Below are 18,885 nucleotides of genomic sequence, written 5' to 3' on the forward strand. Positions count from 1 at the left end.
CAAATAGAGCGCAGACTTTGTGCAGGGAGTGGCCATCAAAGCCTCTGCAACACACTTCAATGGGCTTTGAGCACAGCTTCCGGCCACTCTGCAGCACTGCTCCCCCAAACCCTGATACTAGTATCATTTCCATTCATTTGCCTTCCTTAGGAACTATCAACTCTAGCAGTACCTGCTTTGAAGGGGATAATGATGGCACCACGTCTAGCCTATACAAAGTTCTCATAATGTTGCTCAGGCAGCTAACCTTATAAAGGTGATGTTCCTATGGCTGTGAACATGCTTGTTGTTGGCCACGGCTATGGAGATTGCCTCTGCAACTGTTTTCAGCCCCTGTTCATGTCGCCAGTGGTAGTAGCCCACCTCCAGGGCTGTTGGGCAGGTGCTGAGAATTTACCTTTTCCTTTCCTGGGGCACAGAGGACATGCTGGAGAATCACTCTTGCCCCAGACATGGTAACTTTCTGTAGACCTCTCTGATAAAGCTTTGCTGTGGGGCACAAATCAAGGCAAGCATATAAAACCAATTCTAAAGCTTTGACTGTCCCCAGGAGTAAAGTCCCCTACATCATTTTGAAATGGAATAAGTTTAGGACTCCTAAAGTTGGCTGTCTGAAGAGCCTTAATTAGGGAGGTGAACCCAACAGTCTCTCTGACAGAGCTTCAGAAGTCCTCTGCAGAGATGGAAGTACCAAAACTCGCATCAATCACCTTTATGGTAGAGTGGAAAGATAGAAGCCACTTAAGTAAAAGACATGACAGCCCACTTGTGTGTCAAACAGCATTTACATTCCTCTGTTGGTAGAGAATGAAAAATATATTGTTCTCTAGACCAAAATTGAATCCATTGAGCCAAACCCCAAGCACTATGCTTTGCAAACCCTAGGCATGTCTCTTAAACTGGCCTATTCCACCAGAATCATTCTATGGGAGGCAGGATGACTGATCAGAGTTGAAGGAAGTATTATTGAAGCAAGAGATGTCCATGATGGAAACCTGGTCAACAAACGCATATGACCCTACCCTGGAGCAACAGAGCACATTTCAGCAAGAAACTGAACTGAAGCATCAATCCAAGACAATGCTGGAATTGTCTTGCTTGGGACAAGTGTACAAATACCTTTCAGTGGCTAATTAAAGTCCACACTTAAACCCGAAAGAACATCTATTAAACACCTGGCAATGGCAGTTCATTGTCTCTTGCCATCCAATCTAATGGTACTTGAGTGAATAGGCAAGAATGTGAAACATTCCATTTCAGGTGTGCGAAACTTGTAGCGGCTTACCCAAGAAGACTATAAGGTATACCATAGTTTCTGCCAATGGGTCATCTAAAATGTACTGAATTAGAGGTCTCAATACTTTTATAAATGTGTTTAATGCTGCATCATTAGAAAATGCTCACTTTGCTTAGCTGCAACAAATATAATTCTCACACAGCTGTAGAAGAGTGATCAGTAAACAGGGTGCCTTTTATCTATGAGATATAATTATGAACAGTAACACTGGATGCACGCGTCATTTACTTTAAATCCCTTGAGCATGTTTTAGCAATTTGAAAATTTTCTACACAAGAAAAGCTGACTCTTCCAGAAAGATTGAAAACCACAGAAAAAATGAAAATGACATTATAAAAAATATAATTACTAGATGCTGATCGAATGGCTACTGCAAGAAAAATGCCCTCAGTACAGTGTTTCCCATTAATTAAATAGACTGTGGCAGCCAGACATAGTCTTATTTGTCTCACCAGTTTCATAATGAGGCACTTCTCATGATAACATATAAGATCTCCAACTTAATATTTTGCAATATTGCTTCATTATGGAGCTGTTTTCATCTTTTCACTCTTGCTTGCTTGCTCTCCCTCTCTCTTTCTCTCCACCTTAAAAACACATTGACCCGTCTGTCACAGTTGGCTTTCACCATCCTTGCAGGCAGACAGACCATATCATGACACCAGTGGTTTTACCTTTAGTTGTGTGCATTCCCATAACTTGTATTCTCAGCAGGCAGGTAGACCAAGGCCCAGCACCTGCCCTCTATGTTGCTGTACACTCTCTTTTACATGTGACCAAGGAAGCTGCCTTGATCACTTCGATCGAATCAATCAGTCAAATTTCGGTACCTGTGAGTGCATCTGGGGTGAGAGATTAAGTGTACCTGAGTGAGAGTGAAAGAGAGAGTATACCTTAAACAAAGCATTGAGAGCAAGATCATGTGACTCACCCCAGAAACGTGAATAAGCCAAGCTCATTTTTGATCAGTGCACTCAGTCAGAGCAATGGAGAGTCAATGACGCATATACCCAGGGGGCCACGCACAGCTCCACTATGTTCGCTTACAGTGTTCATTTTGGGTCTTATCAAAAAGGGTTATTTTTTTACAGTTTTTACCGGCTCTGTCAGTAATTTACTTCTCCTCTATGTGTCTCTATCATTCGCGCTGCGCCAATCGAATCGAGCCAAACCGAGTGCCCCGCCATCTCCTCCAGCTCACCATATTGACTAAGTTTACAAATTCTGTTGTTTTTTGAAGAAAAGTATTAATCATTATGTGGTGATCGGTGTTGATATTGTGGCGTAATATCAAACAAATCGACATTTAAACTGTAGGGTGTAGTATTTGTGTGTGTTTGGTCCCATTAAAACTTTCCTTCAAGTTCTGGGACTATCATACAGAAGCTACACAATTCTTTAGTAAACAACCGCTTAGAGTGCTGAATTTGGCCCAGGAGAAATGTGATCACTATAAGTGGTTTCCACTGTTCTGGAATTTTGTCGCGAGGCAGAAGCGGTGTTAGGAAAACCCTGGTCTGACATTTTTTTTCGTTATGCAGTGAGAGTAAAGTGCCGAAAAAAAGTACTGATGGGTGCCGGTACTCAACCCTAGTAAGAACATGCTGCCTTAGAGAATCAAACATTTGGCATTGTCTTCAACGTGAGCTCTAATTTCCTGAACGTCTATGTTTACCATTCTGAAACGCCAATCCACTTGCTGTCGCCCACATCTGTTTGTCTATAAATATATGGTGAGTAGAATTAAATTCCCTTGTTGAAATATACAGAATTATTGAGTTCTTGCTCTGAGGCATTCATTTATTTTTTGGATTAGTTTCAACATGGCCAATTAATTTCTTGATATAATTGATCAAATTTTTTCAATAAATTCCATTAACTTTTAGCCTGAGGCCAGACAAAACCGAAGCACCAAACACAAATGCTATCATCAACGACTGCTGCCAATTTAAATTAGAGACAGTGCTGTTAATCAAGCTGTGTACAATAATGCAGCTAAACAACAGATCAACAAGGGCTTACTTCTTCTTATTCTTTGTTCGGTTTATTGGAGGGTGGCAAGCAACATCGAGGTGCATTATCACCATCAACAACTCTGCCCAGTACAATTTATACGGAACCAAGAAATGCCAACCTTTTATATCATGGTGCCACTCCAAAGACATCAAAACATTTGTTAGCTGGTGTGATAGGTTTGTAAAGCTGTTTAGTTGATGAAGCTAAATACATCACTTTCATTGACAGGTCACATAAATCAAGAGTTGCCATGTCTTTCTTTGTCTGCCATATGCTTTAGCTTTTTACATTTTAATGCTAGGGTTTCCAAGTGCAGAAACTTGTTATTGGCTGATAGTCATGATGTTGCCCATCCCATCCCACCCCAGCAGCAGTGCAACCTACCCCCTACCACACATACACACAAAAAAAAAAAAATACTAGTGTCAAATCCTGACATCCTCAACATATTTCTTTTAGTATGGAATATTTGACAAGAGTCTGATTCTATACTTCATTTACATTAACTGTTGATTGAGAAGCATGTGTATTTGACACATTGAAATAACACAGCTGTAGACTAGTTAATGTCACACCATATTTTATATGAACATCTTGATACAAATACTTATGGTCATGGATAAAACTATGGTCTGTAAGTTCCATAGCAATTAGGGCTACATGATTTTAGGAAAACATGAGATATGCAATAACGTTGTTTAATATCACGATGATGATATGAGTTGCAATCAATTAACATAAACAGTCCCTGGCTACTGACGCACAGACCACGGACAGCTCCACAGCCGTGAGAAGGCACACAGTCCGGCCGCAGTGCCACCAAGTCTGTGGCAGACACTGGGGAGCCATGCACACTCAGCTCCACTGTGTTCACCTATGGTGTTAATTTGGAGTCTGTTCATACATGTTTGGACGGTGAAAAGTTGATTTTTTACAGTTTTTAGTGGCTCTGTCTCACACACACACACACACACACACACACACACACACACACACACACACACACACACACACACACACACACACACACACACACACACACACACACACACAGAGTCAGTGTGTGTGTGTTACTTTCCCCTCAGGTTCTGGGATCTAAGCTACACTAAACTACACAATTCTTTTATATAATCTTCCGCTCATAGCGATGAGTTTGACACAGGAAAGACGTGATCACAAGAAGTTTCCACCGTAGAATTTAGTTGGGAGGAGGCGGATCGAGATTTGATGGAGCCGCTTCGCAGTTCTCTGTTTTCTCTCTATTCTCTTCTTCCGACAATGATTAATTGACAAAAAACCATCAATGATCTCAATATCTTTAATGTATCGTCTAGGGCAGCAGGGACATGGAACACCATTTATCGCAGTGTTTGCCATGTTTTGCGATAGGCACGTTGATATCGCGATAAAGATAGATTTTCGATATATTGTGCAGCCCTGATAGCAATGACAGTTCAGTTTTGAGGATGCCATTACTGACGTGACACAAAAGGATGTTGAAAACTTGGACAACAGCCAAGTTTAATTTAGATGCAAAAACACCACAAGCATGTTTGTTAGTTTGACCTGCGACAGTGACGAGGTAAAAATAAGAAGCTGCAGCTGACGGGTTCCCACAACAAAACCTCATTCTTATCGCCCATTGCAGTAGTTAACTATACATATCGTCATATCCTGTTTCAGTAGACATCACCCAACCCTATTTCTGGTAGTGTTGCATATTCTCATCAGTTCTGTCTACCACCTTAGGTTCCATGTCTTTCATGCCTGGTCTTCCCTCCTCTCTCTTATATTCTTTTTCACAAGCATCTTCAAAGTTTCCTGCCACTGTGCAAGACATATCTGCATTGCAGTGCCATGGGGGAAAGCAGCTGCTGGAGAGGAAAAGTGTATGAATAGCTTGAGACAGGGTGGCAAAAAAAAAGAATAAGGAGGTCTGACCTGTCATTGAGGCTACTGAAATAATGGATGCCTGAGTGACAGAAAAACATCACTTGATGCATCATTTGGTATATTTCACCACCATGGTTTTATTTTTTTATATTTGTTCTGCCTGTGAAGCAAAAACATGCCCATTTAAACTCCCCCAAAAAATCTAATACAAACAACGATTTGCACCTCAAAGTGCTGTCACAGGGAAATCACAGAGAGGGTCATCCACCCCCACCTCCCTGCGAGCCTCTGAGCCTCCCTGTTATTAATGGCGTCATCATTTTTCCTCTGCTCACTCTATTTCCCTTCTGATAGTAGGGCCTGCTTCATCGTGTTCTGCCATGTTTCTGTAATTGCTCCAACAGCCTGCCTTATGCTGAGCATATAGTTTTGTGTGTGTGTGTGTGTGTGTGTGCATGTATTTGTGTGTGTGTGTGTGTGTGTGTGTGTGTGTGTGTGTGTGTGTGTGTGTGTGTGTGTGTGTGTGTGTGTGTGTGTGTGTGTGTGTGTGTGTGTGTGTGTGTGTGCCCATCCAGTGGGCGTGTGTCTGTAAGTGCCTGCATATGCATGTGTGCGAGTTGCACTGTCCCCCCACCAGGGCCGGCTGTGAGTTTGTGGGGCAGAACCAAGCCGCAGGCGAGCTCCACACAGAGCAAAATGACAGCCTCCGGGCCACCATTGGTTGATGACCGTGAAAACACTTGCGGTTAACGTAAAGTGAGCAACCGGCTGTCACAGTGAGGCACCGCGCTCATGTACAGCCCTGACAACTGCAAAACAAGCCCCTCTACGACTAGACTCTGCAGTGCTGCAACAAACGACAGAGGGACAGCCCTACAATTCACAGCAACCACTTCAGACATTTGAACTACACAGCAAAGAGTGTGAAGAGCAAGACACAACCACTACTATTTGACAGTGTTTGGGAATGGTTTTTCTTCACTTAAATGATGGTGGCCAGGGGAGAAAGCTGAGTGTGACGGTTGAATGAAACGGGGGAATTAAGCCTGCAGGAAAGAATGCCTAGATTGCCACAGATGCCAGCCAAGGTCAGATAAAGTGAGGAGTAAGTGCTTAGAGAGCTACAGGAGCAGAGGCCAACTCTGTGGAGGAGGAGTAAAGGAGCGAGTGACCAAGCGTGAGCACCACCTCCTCTACCCATCATTAAATGAAGCCACTTAAAGGGAAAAAGAGCTCTGTTCAAAAAAGTCAATACACAGCACTTCAGCACAGTCATGATGGTTTTATTTGGCCATCTGGAGAATACTTATGTCTTTGATGGAGACACAAAATGTTGTAAATATGTCTGAAACCACCTTGCTCAGAATCCTGCATTTTGGCTCATTTGAATTGCTTAATCTATCACATTACTACCAGAAAACAGGTATCTGAGGTTACAATGAGGATCAATAAATGATGTGCCGACATAGGGATGATTGCAAAGTGTTTTTTCTCATTAATTTCTAACCTCTGTGGTTAAATCGGACTTCTTTTACCCCCTGCCCTCTTGCATTACTTTCTTACCTCCTCTCTCACTCACTCCAAACACAAAAATGTGTGCTGTGCACACACACAAACACAGTTTATTATGCAGTAACATTACCAGATCCCCTTAGGCAGCTGTGCATCTCTGTATGACTGATGAGGGTAATTTCTCCCAAACAACAGAATGATCACTTTGGTGTTGAGCACTACAGATCCTCCCTCTTCCCCCGTCTTCCCTCTCTTCTGTCTTCTTTTTAGCTTGTAACAAAAAAGGCAAGCAAAACAAAGATATATCTTACTACGTCTCCTGCAGCGTCTCGAATGGCTCCAGAGATAAATAGCTCTCCCACCATATACATACAAATAAAATAAATAAATAAAAGTGAATCATTCCGTGTATTTAATCAGCATATTGATTCTTCAATGATGATTCCCATTCAAACTCTGCTAATAAAAGCCATTCAAATCCAGTTTCCATTTTCCCGGTTGGAGATGGGGTGGAGGAGGTTTCCTTATTTTTTCTTTTATTACCATAGGGATCCAATATAATACACATGCCAGTGTGAATTAACCTCAGTTTAAGGACTGAGCCGAACCACAATGAGTTTATACTGTCTGTGTACTGCTGTGCATCATGGGATATACTGTGCAGAGAGTAGTTAGAACTTGTCTGCCTCTCTCTTGGCCTCATAGGTTCAGCCTCAGTGGGTTGTCTTTACCTATTCTCCCATCTGTCAGTCACACACAAAAACAAATCCACCTGTCGGCCAGGAGACTGGACTGAACGGGGCGATGCTACAGCTGTCTGTGACAGACTTGGCGCAGAAGGTTGCAAGCCAGCGCCCTCCACTGGTGATGGAAAGCCCATTAAGATACTTATTACACCACCTTTCAGCCCCATCTCCTCACCTGCACAGATACGACAGACTAATAAAGACAGTCACTATTAATACAGCAACTTGAACATGTAGGTCATGCCTCTATGCTTTTTGTGGTCCTTGTGTCCTTGATCACAAGGGCTCTACAGCCTCGACAATATAACAACCCAAGCGTTAAGAGACATTCTTACCGCGCCACTTGATTGCCTCAACAATGAAGCTATTAATGCTGCATTATGTAAATTGTAATGGTCACAAACATCTAATAGGATAAAGGCTAAGTACAGTGCAATTTAATGCTGCCGACTTTCAGAGGTTCTTTGAAGGATGTCTTCAATTATAACTCAGCTAATTCAATTCATTGTTTCGTCGCTGAAAATGCATTTTTAAGGGTTGACTGAGTCTCTATTTCAAAACTCAGGTTTAATCAGTCATGTACATTGAACACTGGAACGTCCTCTAAAGAGATTGACAAAGTTGCCCGGGATCTATGTTCTAGGTTTTAAAGGAACACAGTAGCCCTACCCTCCTCTTTTCCTCAGATGACAGGCTTCAGTTGTGGAGGGGAGGGTGTTCATCTAAAAGATGAAAAGACCTGCGCCTTTAAGAGGGCTGTCTCCCCTTTCCCTCATGCTCCCCCTCAACCACACAGACACTCCTCCTGTGAGCATTTGTGAGGCAGCTCCTGTCCCTTATGTCTCTTTGTGGGGAACAGAACAGACTTTCCAGAGCATCACTGGAGACAAGACAGAGCTCCAGGGAGGAAACACCAGGTGTCGACCTCCATGCAAACCTGACCTCAACTTCAGTGGATGCCAGGATGAGCGGAGAGGAGGAGAGGAGACGGAAACCTACTCAAGCTTGAGTAAAACATCTAGGAGTCCAAAATAGGAGGTGGACCATAACAGCTGGACAATCCAAGAGGTCAATTTTGAATTGAAAGCGACATGATCAGCAGATCAAAATCAACAACGCTGGACTGGAACGCAAAGAAACAGGTTTTAATTTGAGCTTCTCTGTAGAAAAGTTTTGTTAAAGAAAAATCAACAAAGTACTCCATATCTTTTGCAGCTATTGAGATTGAAAGCACCATATGAAATACATACAAACGAAGGAAAGAGGAGTAATTATAATTTTTTTTCTATCCCTCTCCTGAGCACTTTACATACAGTCATTTGTGGTATGAAATTGAGATACTCTTTAAAGAACATCTTGAATGGTCCCGACAGTGCTCTTAATTCACCAGCCAGGCGTTTATCTTATTTCTCCAGCTCCTTCTGAGAGGGAGCATTAAAGACTTCATTGATAGTGCTCTCGGGAGCGGGTAATATTTCTTATGTGAAGTCTTGAAACTTTAAAGCTATTGACTGGAGGGAGAGAGAAGTGCCACATACATAAGAAAATTATGTTGAGCTGTTTCCAAATGTGCGTCTTGACTAACACTGCAGTAGAGCATTAAGGACAGTAGAAATGTTCACAGGGTGTGGAGTGGTCACTGGCCAGAACCAGTACCTGACCAGAGACGCCGTCAGGCCCAACCCAGAACTTGAGGTGAGCAGACAGATTCAAATGGAAAATGGGGTGACCTCGGGGATGTGCCCCTTCTACCAGGGTCAAAGTTGCAGAAATGCTGGCCAACCAGCAGTGGTCACTGTTTCCAGCCCGCTGAAGCAAGCACCACTACCAGTCCCTCCTCCAGCACTAAAACTTGGGCAGGAGGGGTTCAAGAAAGTCTGCCGAACTGAGGAGGATAGTCCCTGTCCCTTCCCAGGATTGGCTTCTGGGGTGCTGGAGATGCGTGTGAAGGAGGGAAGTAAAATCCGCAACTTAATGGGATTTGCCATGGCACGCATGCAGGGAGAGAAATGTTTAAGTGGTGGTGGACTGAGGCAGGTGGTCTTCACTGGGTCGGGCCGTGCGGTCACAAAGACCATCACTTGTGCTGAGATCATGAAACGAAAAGTGGGCTCTCTGCACCAGCTGACTAAACTCCGCTACAAGGTGGTCAAAGAGATGTGGGAGAGTTCTGAAGGGGGGCCATCTGAGATGACGGTGCACAGGACTGTGCCTTCCATCAGCATTCTTCTTTCCAAAGACCCGCTGGATCCCCAGGAACCAGGCTATCAACCTCCGGAGAACCTCACTGCATTGTGGGAGGAAAAAGAGGGTGTCGAATCTGCTTCACAGACAGCATGCAAGAGACCTCTTGGACCTTTGCCATACAGCAGTTTCACTCACTGTAAGAGAGTGTGTTTGGGGGATGGGGTCTCAGTTCTCCCTCCTCACTGACTGGCTGAACGGGTGTCAAACAGTGGAGCGGATTGAATCAGAGGAGTTCATTTGGAGCTGCCCTCCACTCAAGCACAATGCTGAGACAATCAGAACATTCACTCAGACAGAACAGTGCTTTTTCAGAAGAACTGAGTACCAATTCCAGCCTCCAGAGGTCAGTTTGACTTGGACGTAAAAGCTTGCCTCTGTACATACAGCATTTAAGGGATGTCTTTCTCGGCACGTCCAAAAGAATCTCTCAAAGCCACAAATGGTGATGATGAGTGCTATCATGCTGTAAAATCTTTAACAGATTCATATCCCATTTCACACAAACTAAAGAAAGAGCCATGAATTCCACAGGTTCCATGTTGCAGTGAACTGTCAATGGCCTGTGGACCAAATCATTTACTAACATCACGTTACAATCATCTCTATTCCTCCATGCACTTAAGTGTGGTCTTTGAAAATACACAAGCTAGAACCAAGAACATAAAGTAAAAGCAGATTGAAGCCATTGATGATTTGAAAAATGCAAAACATACCAATTTTATTTGTCTGATTATTAGCTCTCAAGAAAAAAAAATTAAATGTTTTTTTCCAAAGGAAACTTTGTTTTGTATTCCATTCCGTCTTTCTTAAACATTATTGAATTTGAAAAGCTCTGATTGAACAGAAAATCACAGTGTGCTGATCTTTTGATAAGAATAACGGCAGTGAAATTTGTCTGTAGAAAAAGCAGATTTAATGACAAAGCTGTTGATAAGGCACAGCTCCTAAACCAACCCCGCCTGACAGAAATGCCTAGAGCAGAAATACAAGCACAGATAATCATTAAGATAACAACATAACATCACACAACACAGTGGAGAAAAGGATTAATACTAGGCTTGACAGAGCTTCACACTACACATTTCCTGCAAATATAAAATCCAGGCAACGTGCTACACACAGCCTATAGGTCTACCCACCCATCACATCTATTGTATAGTGTAGTCGACCTCTTCCACTATATACTGCCATTTGTTTCAGGAAATATAATATGCTGAACAGTGTCATCTTAAAAGAACCAAGTTTTACGGCAACACCATACACTTATATTTGATAATAAATTAAACGGCTGCAGGCTCTCTCCAGCTGACATTTCTATATACAATGCCTCCCCTCTTTTTCACACCATTTGGATACCATTTTAGTTGCAAATAAAGGTATCTCTGAGTAATTGCTGAAGCTTAACTGGATGCTGCAGACATGGATGGCAATTGGATCAAAACTCCGAGCAGAATGCAGCAGTGAAAAAATAAAACAGCTAGAAGCGCACATATTGAATTTTATGGATTAAAGATTTCTACATATATTTCTTGAAAATTTGCCCTAAAACAAGACAAAAAAAATAAACCTCCCTGAGTCTAGATATATCCAAATACTTAAGAACTTTCCACTTAATCAACCATGTCTTCTGGGGATAATAACTTAGACAAGTGGAACCTTGTCTGAAGCTTTTAGTGTTGATCTTAATGAAAATCTGCAAATGCAGATATCTGCCTCCAAAAGTAAATTAATCAAAGTGACTCCTAACAGGGGAGACAATTCTATTACAGCTTAGAGAGAAAAAAGGACAATTCACTTGTGGCATTTCTGTTCATATTCTTTCAAAGGAATACAAATGGTAATATTTCATATAGTGGTCAGCCAGCACTTTACCCGTCTATGGCAGACATTGTGATTAACCTCCCTCTCAATCCCATTAAATGAATCAGAGCACAGCAGAGCACCCAAGGTTGAATAAGAAATGCTGCCACTGCAATACAGCACATATGTGGCAAACTGTGTCCTCGAGACTGCTGGAAGGTTATCACTTCAGGTCGTTGTTATCACAGAGTTAACAGCTTTCACCCAAGAGCCTGTGGGACAGTCGGTCCACGATGCAGGTCAAAAAGATAATGCTGCTATAAGTAAATTTTAAATCGACCCGCATCTGTTATCAAGCATTAAGAATTCTGGGCCAAGTGTAAAATGTAGTGGGGGTAATTAGGGATAACAGTATAGCGTACCTGACTGAGAGAATAGATAAAGCGTACTGGCAAATGCATTATCCTGGAGCTAAATCCAATGTGGCTGGCACAAAAAAGCATGGGCGAAGAGTCCAAGTGCATTATAAGAACGAGGACAAGGTTATTCAGAAGTTGAGAGTCCATTCTGCCGGTGACATTTGTTTTTAAAGATGCAGAAAAGGTGGAATTGTAGGGGATACAAACCTTGGCCTAAAATATACTATACTAAAAGCACTACTATAAGCACAGCGTATATAAACTGAGTGCACAAACATGTTCAAACGCATGTTCTCTTTCCGTGAAACAGACCAAGTGGCAGCTTAAATTTACGATTTAACATTATCTGGGTCACGTATACATTTTGTGGGTGTATTTTTGTTAGAGAACAGTGATCTTGTTTTTATGTTTTTTTGTTGTAAAATATTGATGGAGCATATTTAAGGTTTCGGCACAAAGTAGAACAAAAAATCAATTTACTTTTCTTTTGTAATACTTGAAAAATACTTATTAAACTATTAAATCTCTAAAAGGGAAAACAACATTATATTAACACTGACCAATCTCAGTTATCTATCATGGCAGACACAACAGTAACCTTCTGTTTACCAAAGCCAATAACTGCATGCACTGACTGTGAATAAATTCATTTTGAAGTTAACATAATGAAAGTGTTGGCACTCTTTTTTTCCCCTTCTCTGCTGCTGCAGCAGATGAGAGTGAGGTCTCTGGGATGGCGTGGGAGTTCGCTATCTCCCAGCCTCCAGATGGTTCCGTCTTCTCTTATCTAGAAGAATGGGTGCTGCCTCAATTTTTCAACTCGCCTTATCTGGGAATCCTTTAAATTGAATATTTACTGGGCCTATGTTTTCTGCCCGTGTTAGCCTCTGAAGTCAACATTCCTCTTGCTTGTCAAGACAGGCCAAAAGGTTTTTCTCACTCATACAGTCTCTTTGTCTGCCTTGTCAAGTAATGGGACAGTGATTGATTGTGTGATTGCTGCGAGAGAATGGAAGGTTAAGCAGTAAAGCAGAAAGCATTGAGACATATTAACGAATGTCCACAGAGGAAATATGTTCAACAATAGAGAAATACATATTAACCCTAGAGCATGACGTTTGGCAGACCTTTGTTTAAAATAGATTAAATAAATTATTTTCCAAACAGTCTATTGTTTCCTGCACAGTGTACACTAGAAGTTAAGAGACCACTTAAGCAGCCATTGAAAACATCTTATTGCAATATGACTGGCTGTGGTCTATCTGCATAAACAAGCCGTGCCACAGCTACTCCCTGGTAAGTGTCTGGAAATGTCTTTTCAAAACCATTTTGTGAAATGCCTCCATGTTGGATTAATCAGCGCAGCTGAGGATGTAATTGCTGTGCTAAAGTCAAAGCTGTAAGAGCAGATAATGAACACTGACTACATGGCTGCCAGAATCCAGGGCAAAAGAAATGAGAAGTTCGGAGACTAAAATGGTTTCAGCAGTCTTTCACAAGCCCTGATAGAAAATGAAGGCACACTGTATTGACCCTAAATAAAACACCATCTTAAAAAAGAAAAATGTGACTCAATTGATAGCAACATGAACATGTTGTAGCAGCAGCAGCGTCATGTTGTGAGAATGTAAAGGAAACTTTTTCTCTTAATCTCTTTGAATTATTTGTGCATTAATTTATGTGTTTAGTTACAAGCATGCATCTGATAGTTTTTCGTATTATGCAGGTTTTTGATTAATTTTCTAATTTGAGGCAAGGGCTTATAAACATGATGAAAACCAGCAAGGATTTGTTCTGACTGTTGCTGCCCTCTGGTGGACAAATTGGCTCAAAGTCAAATGTGAAAAGATACATCCTTGTTCAGAGTTCCTATTGCAGGTATAAATTCGACAGACATTTATAGCCCTAGCGACTGTTGGGTCGAAGATAAGACCACCATTATCTGATGAACTTTGTGTTTTAAAAATAAAACTGAATTTACAACAAGTAAATAGCAGCTGTCGGCCATGCTATATTTTGCTTGTTTAAATCGAAATCTTACTGCAGCTGCTATATTTTAATTCCCACAGTAAAAATCCTGAATTCTACGCTATTATCAACCTTCCCTCATCCACATGAGAGTACCTCAGACTCAGTAAGCTTAAAGAATTCAAAGTATAAAAGAGGTTGCCAGTATTTTGAGAAGCAAACCTGGTGATAGACACTCTTTTAGAAAGGTTTTTATGAGAAACGGGAAAAGGCAAGACTTGTGAAATAAGTAAAAATGGAAACACTACCCATGCACACACACCGCTGACACATACAGGTCTGCTCCAGTGAATATGTTCTTCGCTTTGTTTCAGTATTATCTAGTAAAAGGGCAGAGGCAGGACACTTCAGCCTTAAGGGAAACATGAAGATAAACGCTATAATGGTGAGCTGGAAATGAATAAACCCTGGGTCAGCTTTTGTCCTCCGACCCTTCATGAAAAATGTCCGCATGGGGGAAGTGCATGTGTTAAATATAATTACTCAACTGCTACAGAATACAAATGAAAACATATAGGTAAGTGTTATGTGCACTGCAGTGCTTCTGGGTTGCATATTATCATTCATGGTCATGATCTAATCAGCACTGAGTGATGAACATCTTCTGCCTCTAGCTGTTATTTGTGTCATTGGATGCACCTTTGTAATGTGATCAATACAATCTTTGAAAAGAAAGCACACTGGTTTTCGTAAGCATCTCACACTTGAAACAGCGAGATTTTAAAAAGCCTTCTCTCCAAAAGCTTTGGATAATTAACATTGTAGCACTGTAAATGCAACAGATATTTAAAAAGTGCAGCAACTGAATAGCTTTTGCTTCCCTGAGGACGCTCACCACCAAAATTTCCCGGACAACCAAAATAAGACTATTGCTTTTATTATTCAAACGGTTTGGCTCAAAGTATATTTTAAATTTCAATACGTTTTTTGTTTGATATAGGGTTCTGCAGGGTTCAATAAGTTACATGTAGGCTGTTTTAATTCTTCCTGATGATATAACTGATTTAATCAGAATGATCCATGACCGTACTATACTGTAACTGTGTGTTTATTATTCTAACCACCACAACATCCCTCACCAAGTTGTTTTGTTGCCAACACCTATTTTTGTGCCTAAGTCTGACAAAAACATGACTGTCCAAAAATGTTAACTGCATGTTCAATATTGTAACCATGGCGTGTTCAGAACGCCGGCCATCACAGGCTCACAATTCAACAGAGGCTCTTTGGGTCATATCAGGATATAGGGACAAACAGCGTACAAGTTGTATGGTCGTTCAGGTTGGACGACTGGTAGACAGTGTGTACTACAGGGCTGATGGTGCTGATTTAAAACTGGACAACCAATCTACTGTCTACAACATTTTTTTTTACAGGTTTGTAACATCTCCCCCAGCAAACTGCAATCATCCAAAAAACATGATTCATAAAAGGTACAGCTGAATTGATTTTCTGTTTGAAGTTAAGCAGTGTAAGCACAAATATATTGCTACATGGTAGGTGGAGGGTTTTAATATAAACTGTAAAATTATTCTGCTCCAGTAACTTCTCCACAGCACAACTATAATAAAAAGGAATAAACTGCTATTTCATTTTCGTTTTTAATTATATCAGCATTACAATTAAAGAATAACAAGGACTTTCTGTGTCCGTTTGAAAGACAGATTTTCCCATGTCTTTCTGTAGTAATTCAAAATGCACTTTGTATTAACTATAAGGTGGTGTAGTTAAACGTTCCACAAACTATATTATTGGTACTGGTACCGGCCAAAAATCATGTGAGGCCAGAGGCATTTCCTAATGGAGTCTTTTTTTTTTCTCTCAGGGTGATTCACAGTGCTTCTCTCCGGAGGTATCAATGTTCTACTTGGGATTTCAAAGAAAACATTAAACAGATACAATTTTATAAAGTCGTTTACTGAATAGTGACCTTACCCCTGCACCTTTGCTTTACACCACATTTTTTAAAACAGCTACAGCAGCCAGCTTCACAAAAATGTTGGCTCAAGCTTCCTCATCAAAGTCTAAAGACACAGTTTAACGTGACAGATTTTTATCTCTTGTATTGCCAGTCACAATCCGCGCCAAGGTCGGCAATATGACTAAATGATTTGGTTAATTTGAATTCAAACAGTGTCAGCTGGGGGTCCACTCCGCGCAGTGGGAGGATTGGTAGAGTAATATCAACACAGTTGTGATTACTCCATTGAAGCAGTAGGGTGCTCCAATCACAGCCGATTCACTCTCCTCATTACAGACTCCAAGGCCAAGTCTCAGTGGGTGGACCAGAGAATCAGGCTCCGCATCTTCCCACTGAAATTAATTGAAATTCATGTGTGGCACCCTGATGCTCCCCATCAACACCACACTCATTCACATTTGCACAATCCAGCCTGGATTCATTAAGCACACGCACATTTCAAGTTTGAAAGAAAATTAAAGCAGATGCTGTTTTATGGGGTCTGGACCGCTGCGTTCAGACCAGCTTGTAAGAGTTCACAAAACCAGATGCATCTTTTTGGGGAAGGATTCTTATTACAGCAAAGTTAAAAACAAGGTTTTGCTCCAGGTGAATGATCCCTGAAATGATCTTTTCCTCTTGATCAGACACAGAGAGAGAGATCGAAGGTTCTGTGGAACAACAATTAATGTTTTGGTCTGCATTTGTTTTGTTAGTAATTTGTGGATCTTGATGAAAAAAAAAAGAGTAATTATCAGACACATTCTGAGGACTGATATCTATGAGTGTGTGCAATTTGGTGTGGCTTGATTTGAATTTAAGGTGACTGTTATTGGGCCTTGGCAGAGTTATGCTGTCTACTGAGTGCTAGTGTAGTTATATCTCAAATTAATAGGTGTTACATCTCATAACGAGTGGTGGTTTTGTTTGAGTCAACAGTTACCAAATAGTATTGGACATCTTGCCAACGTGTCCCCCCTGTACATCATTCCAAGGATACTATGTAGCATGTAAAAGTAACAGTTTGCAGCACATGTGATGGATTACCACAGGCCACATGTTTCACATCCTTGTTTTCCATCGCATTCAGTCCTGAATTCAAAATAAACTATTTGTTACAAGGCATTCCTAGAACACAGCTTTTACGCACTGCAGGCTGAAGCTTTCCTCTTTCCAAAGAAAACCAAAGTACTACTCAGGCAAAAGAAACAATTATCTCAAACACATTAACAGCTAATGCATTCAACATCCCACTACTGCTGCTCTATGGAAACTATTAAGAGACCTCTAGCACTTAACGCACGAATACTGTCCAGACTCGTCAATGTTTGGTTGCCATTTGTCGATCTGTAGCGGTTTCTCACAGACTAATGGGACAATTTTAAGCTGCTGGAGCCACGGATGGCATTTGGGAGGCTTCACAATAATCAGTATCAGATAACTATTATAGATAAATGCTCTCTTACCTCCTGCCCTGTTGGGTTGTGTGATCCAAATGTCAAACTTTTCTTGCAGATCCGCTGCAGCAGCTTAAGTTTCTGTGCAGGTACAGACCACCGGCTCCTGGCAAGCAAATTTCACCTGCATTTATTTGAGCAAAAAGAATATGAATTTTTGGTTAAAGAATTAATGTGATATCGACACATCAAAATCTGACTGTGTGAAATAGCTATATTTGTCATTCTTCCTCTGCAGCGAATTCTCACTTTAACAATGGAGACTTTGTGCAAATCGATTCACTATCAAATAAATTGCTAGGCGGTACACTCATTCAGATATTCTTTATTTGTACCCATAGGCAAACTTTGCAGCAATAATCACATCACAATCAGAAACATCAACAGACATAGTCAAAACTTACACTCATACTTCCATCGTACCTTCAAGCGGCTCTGGAGTGACATAGGTTGACATTTGGTCCAGACCAGCTGGACATCCACATTTTTCTTCTTTTAGAATCTTAACGGCTTGTGGAATAAAGGACATTTCAAATTTGGTAAATAGAGGAGGCGAGAGCGTGCCACTCATCACCCACAATGACCCCAGTTCTTTTCATGACCGTCTATGTAAATACATCCTAATGTAACTGCCATCAGTTTACTGGCTGTCGGGACTGTTCTTCCAATCTGCAAATACCAAACCAGCAGATGATACAGATCGTCAAAACACAATAAAAACAGGTGAAGCACTTAGAAATGCACGTTAAAAGATGTCAGTTTCTCACACAAGCATTTATTAATGTCATTAGTAAGACATATGATTTTCCTAGATGAAAGTATCTGCTGTTAAAAAGTCATACTTATACCCTCCAGTCAAACATTTCAAGCCAAACTTTCTCCGTGCTTCAAACCGTACACAGAGTATATTCTCCCTGGCTGCTGTGCAGAGAGGAGGTCAACTTTAGCCAAACAGGGTTGGAAGCAGAAAGTTACCTAGCTAGCTGGGTTAGCTTGAGGGCTAAACAAGCACTATCAATTTAAAATGTTTACCATTTTCTTTTGACTTACAGATTGCCAAGTTCAACGAGATGGGGTTTTGTTGAGTTTGCAGCACACAAACATGGTGGCTTGAATGTAAATGTGTCAAAAGTAGAATTACATGATGGATCACTGGTCTGCTCCTTTTAGCATTTTAGGCTAAAGCTCCGGTCAGCAGGTGGCGCCCATCAGCGTCTCCATGCTGCGTTCTCTTCTCCCTCGTACGTCTCAAAATCCGAGGGAAGCAACAGAATAAATAAAAACTGCGTGTTGCACGTAAGAAAACAAAAGAAATTCAAGTTTTGATTGTGTTCTCAAGTGTTGTTGTTTCACATTGGTGGTCTGTTTATGTGACCCGACAAAACACATAGCATTCAACTTCACTGCTTAAAATAAAACTTTGAGGCCCCACCCCATTCCGTCTGGGGCTTTAACCTTCAACCCGTGAGACAAAGCGATATTTTCTGGACGCGCCTTGAACGCAGCACAC

General features: G+C 41.2%; 1 protein-coding gene and 1 long non-coding RNA gene across 4 annotated transcripts in view; one reads left to right on the top strand and one right to left on the bottom strand.

Moving 5' to 3' along the window:
* Window positions 1-18,885, bottom strand: part of LOC117759590 — a 79,377-nt gene extending 60,492 nt beyond the window's left edge. The window contains exons 1-4 of one of the 3 annotated variants that reach the window (XR_004613516.1): window positions 18,408-18,883; window positions 17,780-17,885; window positions 17,385-17,499; window positions 16,050-16,589 (exon numbers count right to left, since the gene is read on the bottom strand). This is a non-coding gene — a long non-coding RNA (uncharacterized LOC117759590). Of the gene's footprint in view, window positions 1-16,049; window positions 16,590-17,384; window positions 17,500-17,779; window positions 17,886-18,407 lie in introns of those variants that run through there. The other 2 variants (XR_004613518.1, XR_004613517.1) reach the window with 2 other exon arrangements.
* On the top strand, window positions 8,154-10,489 carry LOC117759589. The gene has a single exon (XM_034581796.1). The coding sequence runs from the start codon at window positions 9,079-9,081 to the stop codon at window positions 9,895-9,897; it is 819 nt and encodes a 272-aa protein (XP_034437687.1). The 5' UTR covers window positions 8,154-9,078; the 3' UTR covers window positions 9,898-10,489.

Source organism: Hippoglossus hippoglossus, chromosome 3, assembly GCF_009819705.1.
Source record: "Hippoglossus hippoglossus isolate fHipHip1 chromosome 3, fHipHip1.pri, whole genome shotgun sequence".
Lineage (NCBI taxonomy): Eukaryota > Metazoa > Chordata > Actinopteri > Pleuronectiformes > Pleuronectidae > Hippoglossus > Hippoglossus hippoglossus.